We start from the raw sequence: 13,407 nt of genomic DNA on the forward strand, positions 1-13,407 counted from the left end.
AGCCAGGATGGTCTTGATCTCCTGACCTCGTGATCCGCCCGTCTCGGCCTCCCAAAGTGCTGGGATTACAGGCTTGAGCCACCGCGCCCGGCCAGGGTGATGCTTTTATATACTTCTTGGACTCTCTGTATTTTCAGCCCATCTACTTGAGAGAGATGAGTTCCTTTTGCTAATTACCATTTAAAGAGATTTTCTTTGTCCTGAAAAGGCAGTCTTCTGTTGCTTATATACCCATATTGGGATAAAAATGTTGATATTCTTGGCCAGGTGTGGTGGCTCATGCCTGTAATTCCAGCACTTTGGGAGGCTGAGCCAGGCGGATCATGAGTTCAGAATTTCGAGACCAGCCTGGCCAACATAGTGGACTCCTTCTCTACTAAAAATACAAAAATTAGCCAAGTGTGGTGGCATGCGCCTCTAGTCCCAGCTACTTGGGAGGCTGAAGTGGGAGAATTGCTTGAATCCGGGAGGTGGAGGTTGCAGTGAGCCAAGACCATGCCATTGTACTCCAGCCTGGGTAACAGAGTGAGACTCCATCTCAAAAAAAAAATTGATATTCTTTTTATAGCTTCAGATTCAGAAACTAGAGCTACATGAATTTTTATCTAGATTTATGTAATGCTGCAAACTGATTCACACTAAGTGTAATCCCAGCACTCTGGTAGGCCAAACAGCTGGATCACTTGAGGCCAGGAGTTCGAGACCAGCCTGGCCAACATGTTGAAACCCTGTCTCTACTAAAAATACAAAAAATTAGCAGGGCGTGGTGGCACCCACCTGCAGTCCCAGCTCCTCGGGAGGCTGAGGCAGGAGAATCGCTTGAACCGAAGAGGTGGAGATTGCAGTGAGCCAAGATCGCGCCACTGCACTCCAGCCTGGGTGACAGAGCAAGGCCTTGTCTTGAAAAAATAAAATAAGACTGGCCTGACTTTTAGGCTGTTCTGAGGCGCTTCCTGCAAGAACTATGGAAAAAGCATCTTTCCTTTATGTCTGTAAAACATGATGAGGTAAAGAGCCTCCAAAACCAATATAGGTTCATAAAATAATAGAATGATCAAACTCGGAGGAAGGACTTTAAGGGTGTTTCATTGAGATTCTCTTTCTTCGTCTTTTTGTTTCACGGAAGAAGCTGACCTTAGGAGGGTAAATTTTCCAGGGTCATCGCTAATGGCGTAGTTGGGGCTATAATTAGGGCTCCTGATACCCTGTTCAGTGTTCTTTTGTTGTAGCCTATTGCCAGTTATGTGCTACTTTAGTCAGTGTGTGATTTTGCACTTGTGGGTTACCTACCTGTGGATTGGTTACAAATTCTAATGGAAGTTTAATTTCATTGAAAATGTTCATAGGGGGTCATAGTGAGGAACACAGGCTCAGCCCATTGTGGCAGTGTTGTATACCAGTCTTTTCAGGATATAAAAATCAGATAAGGCTAAGTTCTGTGGGGTGATTATATGCTGTGCTTGGACCATAGTAACACCCGGCTTTCTTTTACATGAAGCTCAGCCTCCAGGACCCTGCTGGTTTTGCCTTGCTAGCCCTGAAGTGGAAAAGCATTTGGTGGTCAACATCGGCACACATGTGAGTTACTTCCTTGGACCTTTATAGAGAAGGAGATGCCTATTTGTTTTTTAGTAACTTTATTGAGGCATAATCTACATATAACATTTACCCATGTTTAAGTGTACGATTCAGTGATTTTCATAAGGTTACTGAGTTATGCCACCATCACATAGTATAGTTTTAGAACATTTTTATCATGGCAGTAAGATCTCTTATGCCCATTTACAGTTAATCCCTGTTCCCAACTTTAGCCTCAGGCAGCAAGTAGTCTACTTACTATCTCCATAGTTTGCCTTTTTTGGACATTTCTTATAAATGGAATCATACAACATGTAGTCTTTTGTGTCTAGCTGTTTTTACTTAGCATCATATTCTTGAGGTTCATCCATGTTGCAGCATGTATCAGTATTTCATTCCTTTTTATTGCCAAATCATATTCCAGTATATAGATATACCACATTTTGTCTATATCTGTTCATCAGTTGATGGACATTTGGGTTGTTTCTACTTTATGGCTATTAGAAATAATGCTCCCATAAAATATCTGCATGCAAGTCTTTGTGTGGATATATGTTATTTATTTTGGATACACCTGGAATGGATTTGCTAGGTTATATGGTAAATTTATGTTTAACTTTTTAAGAAACTGCTAAACTGCTTTCCAAAATGACTGCACCATCTTATATTCCCACAAGCAATGTATGAAGGCTTCTGCTTTTCCACATTCCTGTCAACATTTGTTATAGCAATAACCAGTTTTACAAGATAGGTCTCTCTTTTCCTCTCTCATAAATAGGTATGGTTCTCCAGGGGTGATGCTTTTATATACTTCTTGGACTGTCTGTATTTTTTAGCCCATCTACTTGAGAGTGATGAGTTCCTTTTGCTAATTACCATTTAAAGTGATTTTCTTTGTCCTAAAAAGGCAGTCTTCTGATGCTTATGTACCTGTATTGGGTTAAAAATGTTGATACTCTTTATAGCTTCAGATTCAGAAGCTAGAGCTTTATGAATATATATATATATATATTTGAGATGGAGTCTTGCTCTGTTGCACAGGCTGGAGTGCAATGGCACGATCTCAGCTCACTGCAACCTCTGCATCCCGGGTTCAAGTGATTCTCTCTCTTCGTCTTTTTGTTTCACGGAAGAAGCTGACCTTAGGAGGGTAAATTTTCCAGGGTCATCGCTAATGGCATAGTTGGGGCTATAATTAGGGCTACTGACACCCTGTTCAGTGTTCTTTTGTTGTAGCATATTGCCAGTTATGTGCTACTTTAGTCAGTGTGTGATTTTGCACTTGCTTCCTGAGTAGCTGGGATTACAGGCACCTACCATCATGCCCAGCCAATTTTTGTATTTTTAGTAGAGACAGGGTTTCACCATGCTGGCCACGCTGGCCTCAAACTCCCCATCTCAGGTGATCTGCCCGCCTCAGCCTCCCAAAGTGTTGGGATTACAGGCATGAGCCGCCACACCCGGTCTATTAATTTTTATCTAGAATTATGTAATGCTGGAAACTGATTCACAGTAACTGATCACATCAAAGATAAAATTTCAGTTTTGCTTAGTAGTGGAGGGTGTAGCTTACTAATGACAGGAATACCCATATTCACACTCCTGGTGTGAGTATCTAGGAACCCAAGATGATGATAAAGTTGTTTAGTAAGTATTGAATCAGACTATGAGAACGGGACAGTCTTGAGTATGATTTTATTCAGGTGGTGGAAAGCTTGAATGTGTGTGTCTCATGGGAAAGTCATTCTACTTCACATTTCCCCAGATACTTTTCCTTGTGTAGGGCTGGATTAGATATTAAATAATACCCGTCTTCGACTCTCTTTTCCCTGGGTTTTCTATAGACCATTGTTCTTTTTCATTCATTTAGAATGCAGAAAGCTTAATTTTTAACACTGTAGTCACTGATGACTGGAACTGGATGTTCCCCAGGATTCCTGAGGAAAATATTTACAAGCTGTTTTTGTTTTGTGACGGTTTTGGGAGGTGGGGCCTAATAAGTGGTGATTAGGTCATGAGGACTCTGCCCTCATGAATGGATTAATGTTATCACAGGAGTGGGTTCTCATGAGAGTGGCTTTGTTAAAGTGAGTTCAGGTCCCCTTTTGCTCCTTTACTCTCACCCTCACTTGCCCTTCTGCCATGGGGTGATGCAGCACAAAGGCCATTGCCAGGTGTCAGTGCTATGCACTTGGACTTCCCAGTCTACAGAACCACAAGCCAAATAGATTGCTATTCATATAAATTATAGTCTGTGGTATTCTATTATAGCAACACAAGATGGACTAAGACAGTTCCTTAAATGTATAGTGCTTCTGAAGACAGGTGCTGTCATCCATTTCTCATTGATTTGTTCTACTTTTGGTTTCCGGGGTTGATCCTTTCAACTTATCCTAACAATCTGAGGACCCTTTTTTGTGTCTTCCTTCCTATAGACTGACTAGCGTTTCAATTTCATCTTGTACTTTAAGGGGTTACTCTTCTGCCTGTGTTGTTTCCACCTGCAGAGTCTCAGTCTTTTACATTTTAAAAAATGTCTTGGCCAGGTGTGGTGGCTCACGCCTGTAATCCCAGCACTTTGGGAAGCTGAGGCGGGTAGATCACGAGGTCAGGAGTTCACGACCAACCTGGCCATGATCGTGAAACCCCGTCTCTACTAAAAATACAAAATTTATCCGGGCGTGGTGGCGGGTGCCTGTAATCCCAGCTGCTCAGGAGGCTGAGGCAGAGAATTGCTTGAACCTGGGAGGCGGAGGTTGCAGGCCGAGATAGTGCCACGGCACTTCAGCCTGGGGGACAGAGCGAGACTCTTGTCACAAAAACAAAAAAAAAGTCTTAATTAGTGGCACACTCCTATCTCTAGGGGGAGCACTAATGGGGTCAAAGCCTATGACTCAACTGAGCCACAGAACCTATTGGATGACATCTTGGGTGGAATAAGAGCAAACTTGAGAAGCTCTAGCTTTTACAGCAGTGCCCTGTTTGGATGATCTCTTTTGCATCTTTTTTCCTTTTTGGATTAGTTTATGCCATTTTTCTCTCCCACACAATTTGTATAGTAAGGCAGGCTTTGAATTGCCTTCTGTTTGGGAAGCTTCTGTAGGTTCAAGATCACACGCAGGAGATAAGAGATTTGGAATGTGTGACATAACTCAGTGCTGCTCTAGGCCTCAGTGAGAAGAAGTGACTTTTCTTTTCCATTCATCTTTCTGTTGTCCAGGTTATCTAACTCAGGGTGTGGGCCTGGGCAACAATCAAGGAAATCTGTTTTCTTCTCATCTAGGCTTGAAACTAGAGGGGAAAAGGTCTTGTTTGTGGGCCAACCCAACATCCCAAGTAGGCCACATGAGTATTTGAGCCTCAAGCCTACACTGTCCTTAGGTAGAAACCGCTTACAAACCTGTAATGACCTTTGGGTGTCTGGGGAAGGGTTTGGGATCTCCTCCCTGCACCTTTTCTTTTTGATTGCCTTTTTTTGTTTGTTAAATTTTTTTCCCCTGGCTTTCTCTTTGCCATGCCTTCCTCAAAGGTAGTACATAGAATTGTGCTGATGGTCCATAGCCACAGATTAATTAAAAGGGGGAAGGGCTGCTGACAGTCTAAAAAGTTATTGCAAAATCAATGCATTTTACTTATGGGGAGAACCATTTATTCAGGTCCTATTTATACATGGTTAGAGATAATTCTAGTATGGAACAGATTAGAAGGCGAGATTTTGAAAGAGAGAGGAGATTAGGCAAGTGTGAAACTATTCACAAAAATTGCAAGTACAGGATTAGAGATGGTGCGGAGGAGCTATTTAGTTTAGACATCATTACCTAAAGAATGCATATCATCATAGAAAAGCTGATGTTTATGGCAGTGACCTTCTGACAAAAAAAGCTAGAAGACTCAGGTGTCTAGAGTAACCTTTTAAACAAATACAATATAAAGCGGTTATTATAAAAATAAAAAAAAATTTTAGTGCCTATGAGGTTTTCATCAACTTTAGTCATCTGGAAAATTAACTTTGTCAACATGCCCAGTCCTCTCTGCCAAACAAATCAAGGACAATCATGCTTTAGTATCTTTCCAATACATATCCTGTCATTCTATTGGACTTTCTTATTTAGATGAGAAATTATTATCTCCTTCAGCCTTAACTTTGAGCCCACCACACTAAGAGTATACTTGGGATAAGGTTTTTTTTTTTTTTTTTTTTCCCCCCGAGACAGAGTCTTGCTCTGTCATCCAGGCTGGAGTACAGCGGCACGATCTCGGCTCACTGTAGCCTCCATCTTCCAGGTTCAAGCAATTCACCTGCCTCAGCCTCCCAAGTAGCTGGGATTATAGGCGTGCGCCACCATGCCTAGCTAATTTTTGTATTTTTAGTAGAGATGGGGTTTCACCTTGTTGGCCAGGCTGGTCTTGAACTCCTGACCTCACGATCCACTCGCCTCGGCCTCCCAAAGTGCTGGGATTACAGGCATGAGCCAGTGCGCCCAGTCTGAATAATTGTTTTCTAACATATCTATGTTTGCCTATACTGCTACTCAATGGGCCCTTCTGTGCTCACTCATGGCATCTTCCCATCAGAAAATATCTGAGTGGTAGAACATTCTTGCATGTTTTGGTTTTTTACAGAAATATTTTTAGTTGCCATTAAAGGCTGACATCCATTGTTGGAAACCATTCTTTTCTGCCTCTTTGGATGCATCTGAGTTTGAGGTTTTACTTTCCTTCTACCCCATTAGGTTGTATGTTTGCTTTTGTTTTGTCGAGTTTAGTCAGCAGCTTAAGGCTTAGGAACATTAGATACTAAGCATGCCATCTTAGCCTTTTTTGTGAGCCCAAGGAGTAAGTATATTTGGGGGTGGGGGGTGGGAATGAAAGCTACTGGGGAGGCAGAAAGTGGTCATTTTCTTTTTTTTTTGAGACGGAGTCTCACTCTGTCACCCAGGCTGGAGTATAGTGGCACGATCTTGGCTCACTGCAACCTCTGCCTCTCGGGTTCAAGCAGTTCTCCTGTCTCAGTCTCTCAAGTAGCTGGGGGACTGCAGGCATATACCATCACAGGCCTGGCTAGTTTTTGTATTTTTAGTTAAAATGAGGTTTCACCATATTGGTCAGCCTGGTCTGGAACTTCTGACCTCAGGCGGTCCACCTGCCTCGGCCTCTCAGAGTGTTGGGATTACAGGCGTGAGCCACTACCCCAGCCATAAGTGGTCATTTTGAAATCAGAAGTTGTATCTTTTTGTGGTTCAGGGTGATAAAAACTGAAAAACTGTTTTCAAGTTTGGAGCCTGGGAGGGAAAACGCAGCGATTTGTTCTGGTCTCCCTCAGCTCAGTGTGTTTGAAGCCAAAAGCCTGTTTGTGTGCCTCTCCCAATTCATTTACTCCTAGTTCATTTGCTACTTGTATAGAAATTTTTTATGTCTAATCTGATTCTTCAGCGGATACTTGAGAACATTGTTGCTGCTATCTCTAAAATCAGAGTTTTTAAAGAAAGAATTTTTATTAATAACCTCAAGTACTTCCCCTACATCCTAAGACTCACTCTTTGTATAAGATTTTCTCCCTGGAGAATCCTACATGCTGTATTGATGTCTCAATTCTGTGTGCTGCTTCTTCAGTGCTACCTCGCCCTGGCCAAAGGAGGCTTATCTGATGACCATGTCCTCATCCTGCCCATTGGACACTACCAGTCAGTGGTGGAGCTTTCAGCAGAGGTGGTAGAAGAGGTGGAGAAGTATAAGGCCACACTGAGACGGTTCTTTAAGAGTCGAGGGAAACGGTGTGTTGTATTTGAGAGAAATTATAAGAGCCATCACCTCCAGCTACAGGTAGGTGATCTGTTCATAGAAACTTGGAAGGGCACTGTGGGGACCTTCATATTGGTAAATAAATATTTAAATAGGCCGGGCGAAGTGGCTTATGCATGTAATCTTAGCACTTTGGGAGGCCAAGGTGGTTGGATTGCCTGAGCTCAGGAGTTCGAGACCAGCCTGGGGAACACGGTGAAACCCCGTCTCTACTAAAAATACAAAAAAATTAGCTGGGCGTGGTGGTGGGCGCCTGTAATGCCAGCTACTCTGGAGGCTGAGACAGGAGAATCGTTGGAACCTGGGAGGTGGAGTTTGCAGTGAGCCGAGATTGTGCCACTGCACTCCAGCCTGGGTGACAGAACGAGACTCCATCTTAAAAAAAAAAAATTTAAATAATGTTTAGCTTTAATATTTAAAGTATTTAATATTTTTATATTAATATTTAAATAACGTTCATTTAAAAAGTTTTTAAAAAGTATCTAGTGGTAACCCCAGAGACTTCACAGAGAAGTGTGTGGTCAGTACATGTAAACAGCATAGATAGTAAGTTCTTTGTTTAGAAAAGGAATGGGTAGTTGAGGAAGTTCCAAGGAAGTGCCAAAGAAGATGTGCAGCTTGTTGGATAAGAATTTGGAAGAAAGTGAGTATTTTGTGTGGAGGCCCAGCATAAGGGAAAACTTAGTGGCAGGAAATAGTCTCAAAGCCTGCATGGGGCTAGCAGCTCAGAAAATCAGATTGTAGATCATTTGTAGTTGTGGTGGTTTTCTTTTTGGCACATTTGTTAAGTTTTCAAATGGGCCTAACTCTGCCACATATATAATATCGGAGATGGCAAAGGCTTGTGACAGAGATATCTCTCTTAAGCCTTTCCTGCATCAGAGAATGACTCCCACATGTGGCAGGCTATCTCATAAGTTTAAGTCCTTACAGCCGGCTGACACAGGCTTGTCTGGCCTGAGGAGATTCTGTGCTGAGGGGTGTTTCTCTACCCCTGTGATGGATTTGCTACTTCTCAGAGACCGTGCAGGCACAACTTCTCTGGGACCTGCACAAAGAATTTCTCCTTTCTCCCCAACCCCCAGGTCATTCCTGTCCCAGTCAGCTGCTGTGCTACTGGTGACATTAAAGATGCCTTCATTACCCAGGCCCAGGAGCAGCAGATAGAGCTGTTGGAAATCCCAGAGCACTCTGACATCAAGCAGGTGAAACGGGATGGTGATATTCAGTGAAGAATAAAGATCTGTTTTTTCTGTTGTTGTTGTTTCTTTGTGTTTTTGAGACAGAGTCTCGCTCTGTTGCCCAGGTTGGAGTGCAGTGGCACAATCTTGGCTCACTGCAACCTCCGCCTTCCAGCTTCAAGTGATTCTCCCGCCTCAGCCTCCCTAGTTGTTGGGACTACAGGCATGTGCCACCATACGTGGCTACTTTTTGTATTTTCAGTAGAGATGGGGTTTCACCATATTGGTCCGGCTGGTCTCGAACTCCTGACCTTGTGACCTGCCCGTCTCGGCCTCCCAAAGTGCTGGTGTTACAGACGTGAGCCACCCATGCCCGGCAAGATCTGGTTTTTGACTTGTTGAGCCTAAGGTGCTATCAGGCATTCCAAAAATGTTATTAAATAGGCAATGGGTTGGGTATGGTGGCTCACACCTGTAATCCCGAGGCGGGAGGAGCACTTGAAGCCAGGAGTTCAATACCAGCCTGGGCAACAAAGTGAGACACCTTGTCTCTACAAAAAATTAAAAACTAAGCTGTGCATGGTGGCACGTGCCTGTAGTCTTAGCTACTCGGGAGGCTGAGAGTCAGGAGGATCACTTGAGCCTAGGAGTTTGAGGATGCAGTGAGGTGTGATTGCACCACTGGACTTCAGCCTGGGCAACATAGCAAAACCCTGTCTCAAATAAAAAACAAAAGAGGCAGTGGACAATTTGGAACTAGAGTACTGGGTATTGACTAGACTGGAGATGAAGAGGGCATTACTCCAAAGTTTAGTGCTTTCCTGGGAAGAACAGGAAATTAGAATTTCCTAAGGTAGGAACTTAGAAGGATGGATGCCACTGGGAGGATATTGGTAGTATCTTCCAGTTAGGCTTTTTAAGCCCTAAGTGGCTTGGGATCTGTAGCAACATACACATCTTTTTTCTTGTGCATTTAGACTGAATTCTTTGCCTAGAGATAAACTAGGATTATCGATTTTTAAAGCATTATTGGACATCCTCATACAACTCTGTTTACTTTAGATTGCACAGCCAGGAACAGCATATTTTTATGTTGAACTTGACACAGGAGAAAAGCTTTTCCACAGAATTAAAAAGAATTTTCCTTTGCAGTTTGGAAGGTATGTTTTTCTTCTTTTCAATGTATTTTCACTAGACTTTGTATGAACAAAGTGGTGGGTACATGGGACAATTGATAAAAAGCTAAATTGTAAACAGTCCTTGCCCCAAAGGACCCATGGTCTTAGGGCAGATGTTTACATATATGACAGTAATGAAATGTAGAATGTGAAGAGTACCATGACAGAGTTTTGGAGAACAATGTGCTGTAGAAATTCAGAAAAGGGACAGCTCATTTCTACTTGGTGAAAACCTTTAGGAAAGTGGCAAAGTTGAACCTGAGAGTCATATTTAGAGGGCAAAGATTGGGGTGAGGGCATTCTAGCCAGAAGTGCTATGGAACTTTAATTGAGCACATACCCTGTGCCAAGAACTGTGCCAAGAACTTTACACATACATGACTCATTTAATCTTCACAACTCTGTAAGGTAGGTACTGTCATCCCGATTTACCAGCGTGGAGAATGAGGCGCTAGAGTAGTGCCCAGTAGACTTTTCACAACGATGGAAATGCTCAAATATATGCACTGTCCAATACAGTAGTGACTAGCCACTTGTGGCCACTGAGTGCTGAAATATGGCTAATGTGACTGACGAACTAAATTTTTGATTTTATTTAATTAATTAGAATTTAAATTTAAATAGCCATACCTGGCTTATGGTTACCCCACTGGATAGCAGGCTGTAGAGAGGTTAGGTAACTTGTCCGTAGTCACACAGTGGTAGGTTCAAATGCAGGCCTGTTGGACCTCAAAACTTGAGATCTTAACCTCAGTGTTCTACAGTATGGTAAAGTCCTGGAGGAGGCTTCAGTTCCTTTCCTCGTATCAGGCAAAACATGACTGCAAAACCATAGAGGGAGTAACATAACTTAGGTAAAGATTGAAGATGGGAAGTTGCTGACAAGAAGATACAGTTTGAAGGGGAGTGGAAAGTGTGTAGAAGAGAGTATCTGATGCTGGTGTCTGTGATTTGCAGCTATTTCTTCTCCTCTAGTTAACAATGGGCTTTGAGTGAGCCTTAAACCTGTCTTGGACTAATTCAGAAAGCCTCCAAGAGACTTGCCCCCTTAGATAAGTCCAGTAAATGTAGTTGCCTGCATTTTTCAGAAAGATAAATGGGAACAAGTGTGTTGTGAGCTTCAGACATCTGACATGATTTTTTGTTGTTGCCTCAGCAACAGATGCAGTTATGAACATTGACAACATAAGCACACGATTGCAGATACACATAGGTGTATAAAGCACACAAAAAGGAGATTCTCTGAATGGTTTTGTGCTTATGATAGTTGTATTTTCAATATTGAGTAATTATCAAGATACTAATTTATAGTTATATAGCATTTTATAGTTAACAAAATATTTGAAATGGCATTTTTTTCAGCTGTACAAGAAAGGTAGTTCTATTTTCCTTTTACATTTGAAATAGGCTCAAAGTTTGCCTATTGAAAAGAGCGTAGGTTCTTTGACTTTTAGAGCATTCGTGATTTGTTTCTAACTCTTCTATTTATTGTAACTTCAAAGTGGAAAATGAACCACATAAATGGGTAATAGAATTATTTCTAATATATCAAAATAAATAAAAATAAAAATATAAAGCAATGGCAATTAGAAGGCAGCTTGTGTGTGTGTGTCTGTATGTAGTTATTCTTTAGTCCTGAGAACCAAGATAAGTTGTTTTGTTGATATTGGGCTTATGCTGCTGTTATGTGGGCCTGAGTCCCCTAGAAGGAGAGGCAGAGGAGTTTTAAATCAGAGTGGGTATGACTAGGCTCCTGACTCTGCAAACTCATGTCTAGTTGAGGTGACAAAACTACAGTTTAAGGCAGGTTGTAATCACAGTTAATACGGCACTTTGTGTTATCTCTGTACCTCACAAAAACCCTGTATAGTGGGTATTCTTATTTGCATTTCATAGGTGAGGAAATCAAGACTCAGAGATGAAATATTCTGTCTGAATCATAGATAGCAAGCGGCAAAGCTGGAAATGGAATCCAGTCTCTGATCTTTCTCACACCAGGGCCTGCCCTTTTTCTACTATGTGGTGTTGCTTCTCTAAGTACCAATAATATAGTTCCGAGTTTTTTAAGAGAGGGAGAAGCAAGTGGAGTTTGAAGGATCAGGAAATAAATAGTGCCTGAGCCGGTCATTTAAAATGGGTATGATTTGATCAATAGTATGCCAGAGATGGCACTCAGGGCAGGAGAGCAAAGTCAGATAAATCTGCATACCTTCTTTGGGTGATGTTGAGGAGAACTCAGGCTTTTAGTTTCCATTTTGACTTCTTTGTGCTCTTTCTGCAGGGAGGTCCTGGCCAGTGAAGCCATCCTTAATATTCCTGGTAAGTCTGACTGGAGGCAGTGTCAGATCAGCAAGGAAGACGAGGAGACCCTGGCTCGCCGCTTCCGGAAAGACTTTGAGCCCTATGACTTTACTCTGGATGACTAAACAAAGGGAAGACCTTTTTATGAACTTCATAGGAAGTAGTAAAGCCTTTTTGTTTTTTATTTTAATTAAAAGAATTTTTTTCAAGACAAGGTCTCGCTCTGTCACCCAAGCAGGACTGCAGTGGCGCAATTGTGGCTCACTGTAGCCTCAACCTCCTGGGCTCTAGAGTTCTTCCCACCTCAGCCTCCTGAGTAGCTGGGACCACCAGGCGCATGCTACCATGCCTGGAAAACTTTTTAAATTTTTGGGTAGAGGGTAGAGACGGGGGTCTCCCTGTGTTGCCCAGGCTGGTCTGTAATGCCTAGGCTCAAGGGATCCTCCGCCTTGCCTTGGCTTCTTAACCTGCTGGGATTACAAGCATGAGCCACCATTCCTGGCCTAGAAGCATATTTTTAAAGAAACTACAATCTCCCATGGGGACTGTTTCCCCGCCTCTTTTGTGCAGTCCCATGGAACTTGCCTGCAGCAAGAGGCCTAAGATTGAATCTTTTTGGGGAAAAGTCATTCTAGGATGAAAATCCTATGTGAAGGCTGGGCGTGGTGGCTCACGCTTATAATCCCAGCACTTTGGGAGGCCAAGGCGGGCAGATCACAAGGTCAAGAGATGGAGACCATCCTGGCCAACATGGTGAAACCCCGTCTCTACTAACAGTACAAAAATCAGCTGGGTGTGGTGGCGCGCACCTGTAGTCCCAGCTACTCAGGAGGCTGAGGCAGGACAATTGCTTGAACCTGGGAGGCGGAGGTTGCAGTAAGCCAAGCTCGCACCACTGCACTCCAGCCTGGCAACAGAGTGAGACTCTGTCTAAAAAAGAAAAAAAATTCCTATGTTAAAAGCATGTCGCCAGGCACAGTGGCTCATGCCTGTAATCCCAGGACTTTGGGAGGCTGAGGCAGGTGGATCACCTGAGGACTGGAGTTTGAGACCAGCCTGGCCAACATGGTGAAACCCCGTCTTTACTAAAACTACAAAAATTAGCTGGGTGTGGGGCCAGGCACTTGTAATCTCAGCCACTCGGGAGGCTGAGGCAGGAGAATGGCTTGAACCCGGGAGGTGGAGGTTGCAGTGAGCCGAGATTGCTCCATTGCACTCCAGCCTGGGTGACAGCGAAACTCCATCTCAAAAATAAAATAAAAAAATAAAAGTATGTCTGTCATCCAGCTTCAAGTACAGCTTGTGTATATCAACATTTTCAAAAACCTTTAAACTACTAAATGAAATCCAGATGTTTTTCCATGGTT

At 42.8% G+C, this 13,407-nt stretch overlaps 1 protein-coding gene and 1 pseudogene across 2 annotated transcripts in view; one reads left to right on the forward strand and one right to left on the reverse strand.

Annotated features, from left to right (window-relative positions):
- LOC105507166 overlaps positions 1–1,344 on the reverse strand; it is a 2,663-nt pseudogene extending 1,319 nt beyond the window's left edge.
- CWF19L1 (CWF19-like 1, cell cycle control (S. pombe)) overlaps positions 1–13,407 on the forward strand; it is a 41,038-nt gene extending 27,631 nt beyond the window's left edge. For both annotated transcript variants that reach the window (XM_011935556.1, XM_011935555.1), the window contains 6 exons: positions 1,499–1,578; positions 7,192–7,401; positions 8,466–8,585; positions 9,624–9,721; positions 12,021–12,700; positions 13,014–13,407. In XM_011935556.1, coding sequence (XP_011790946.1) covers positions 1,499–1,578; positions 7,192–7,401; positions 8,466–8,585; positions 9,624–9,721; positions 12,021–12,165 — 653 coding nt within the window. In that variant the 3' untranslated portion in view covers positions 12,166–12,700; positions 13,014–13,407. The remainder of the gene's footprint in view (positions 1–1,498; positions 1,579–7,191; positions 7,402–8,465; positions 8,586–9,623; positions 9,722–12,020; positions 12,701–13,013) is intronic.

Source organism: Colobus angolensis, unplaced genomic scaffold (assembly GCF_000951035.1).
Source record: "Colobus angolensis palliatus isolate OR3802 unplaced genomic scaffold, Cang.pa_1.0 Scaffold144, whole genome shotgun sequence".
NCBI lineage: Eukaryota > Metazoa > Chordata > Mammalia > Primates > Cercopithecidae > Colobus > Colobus angolensis.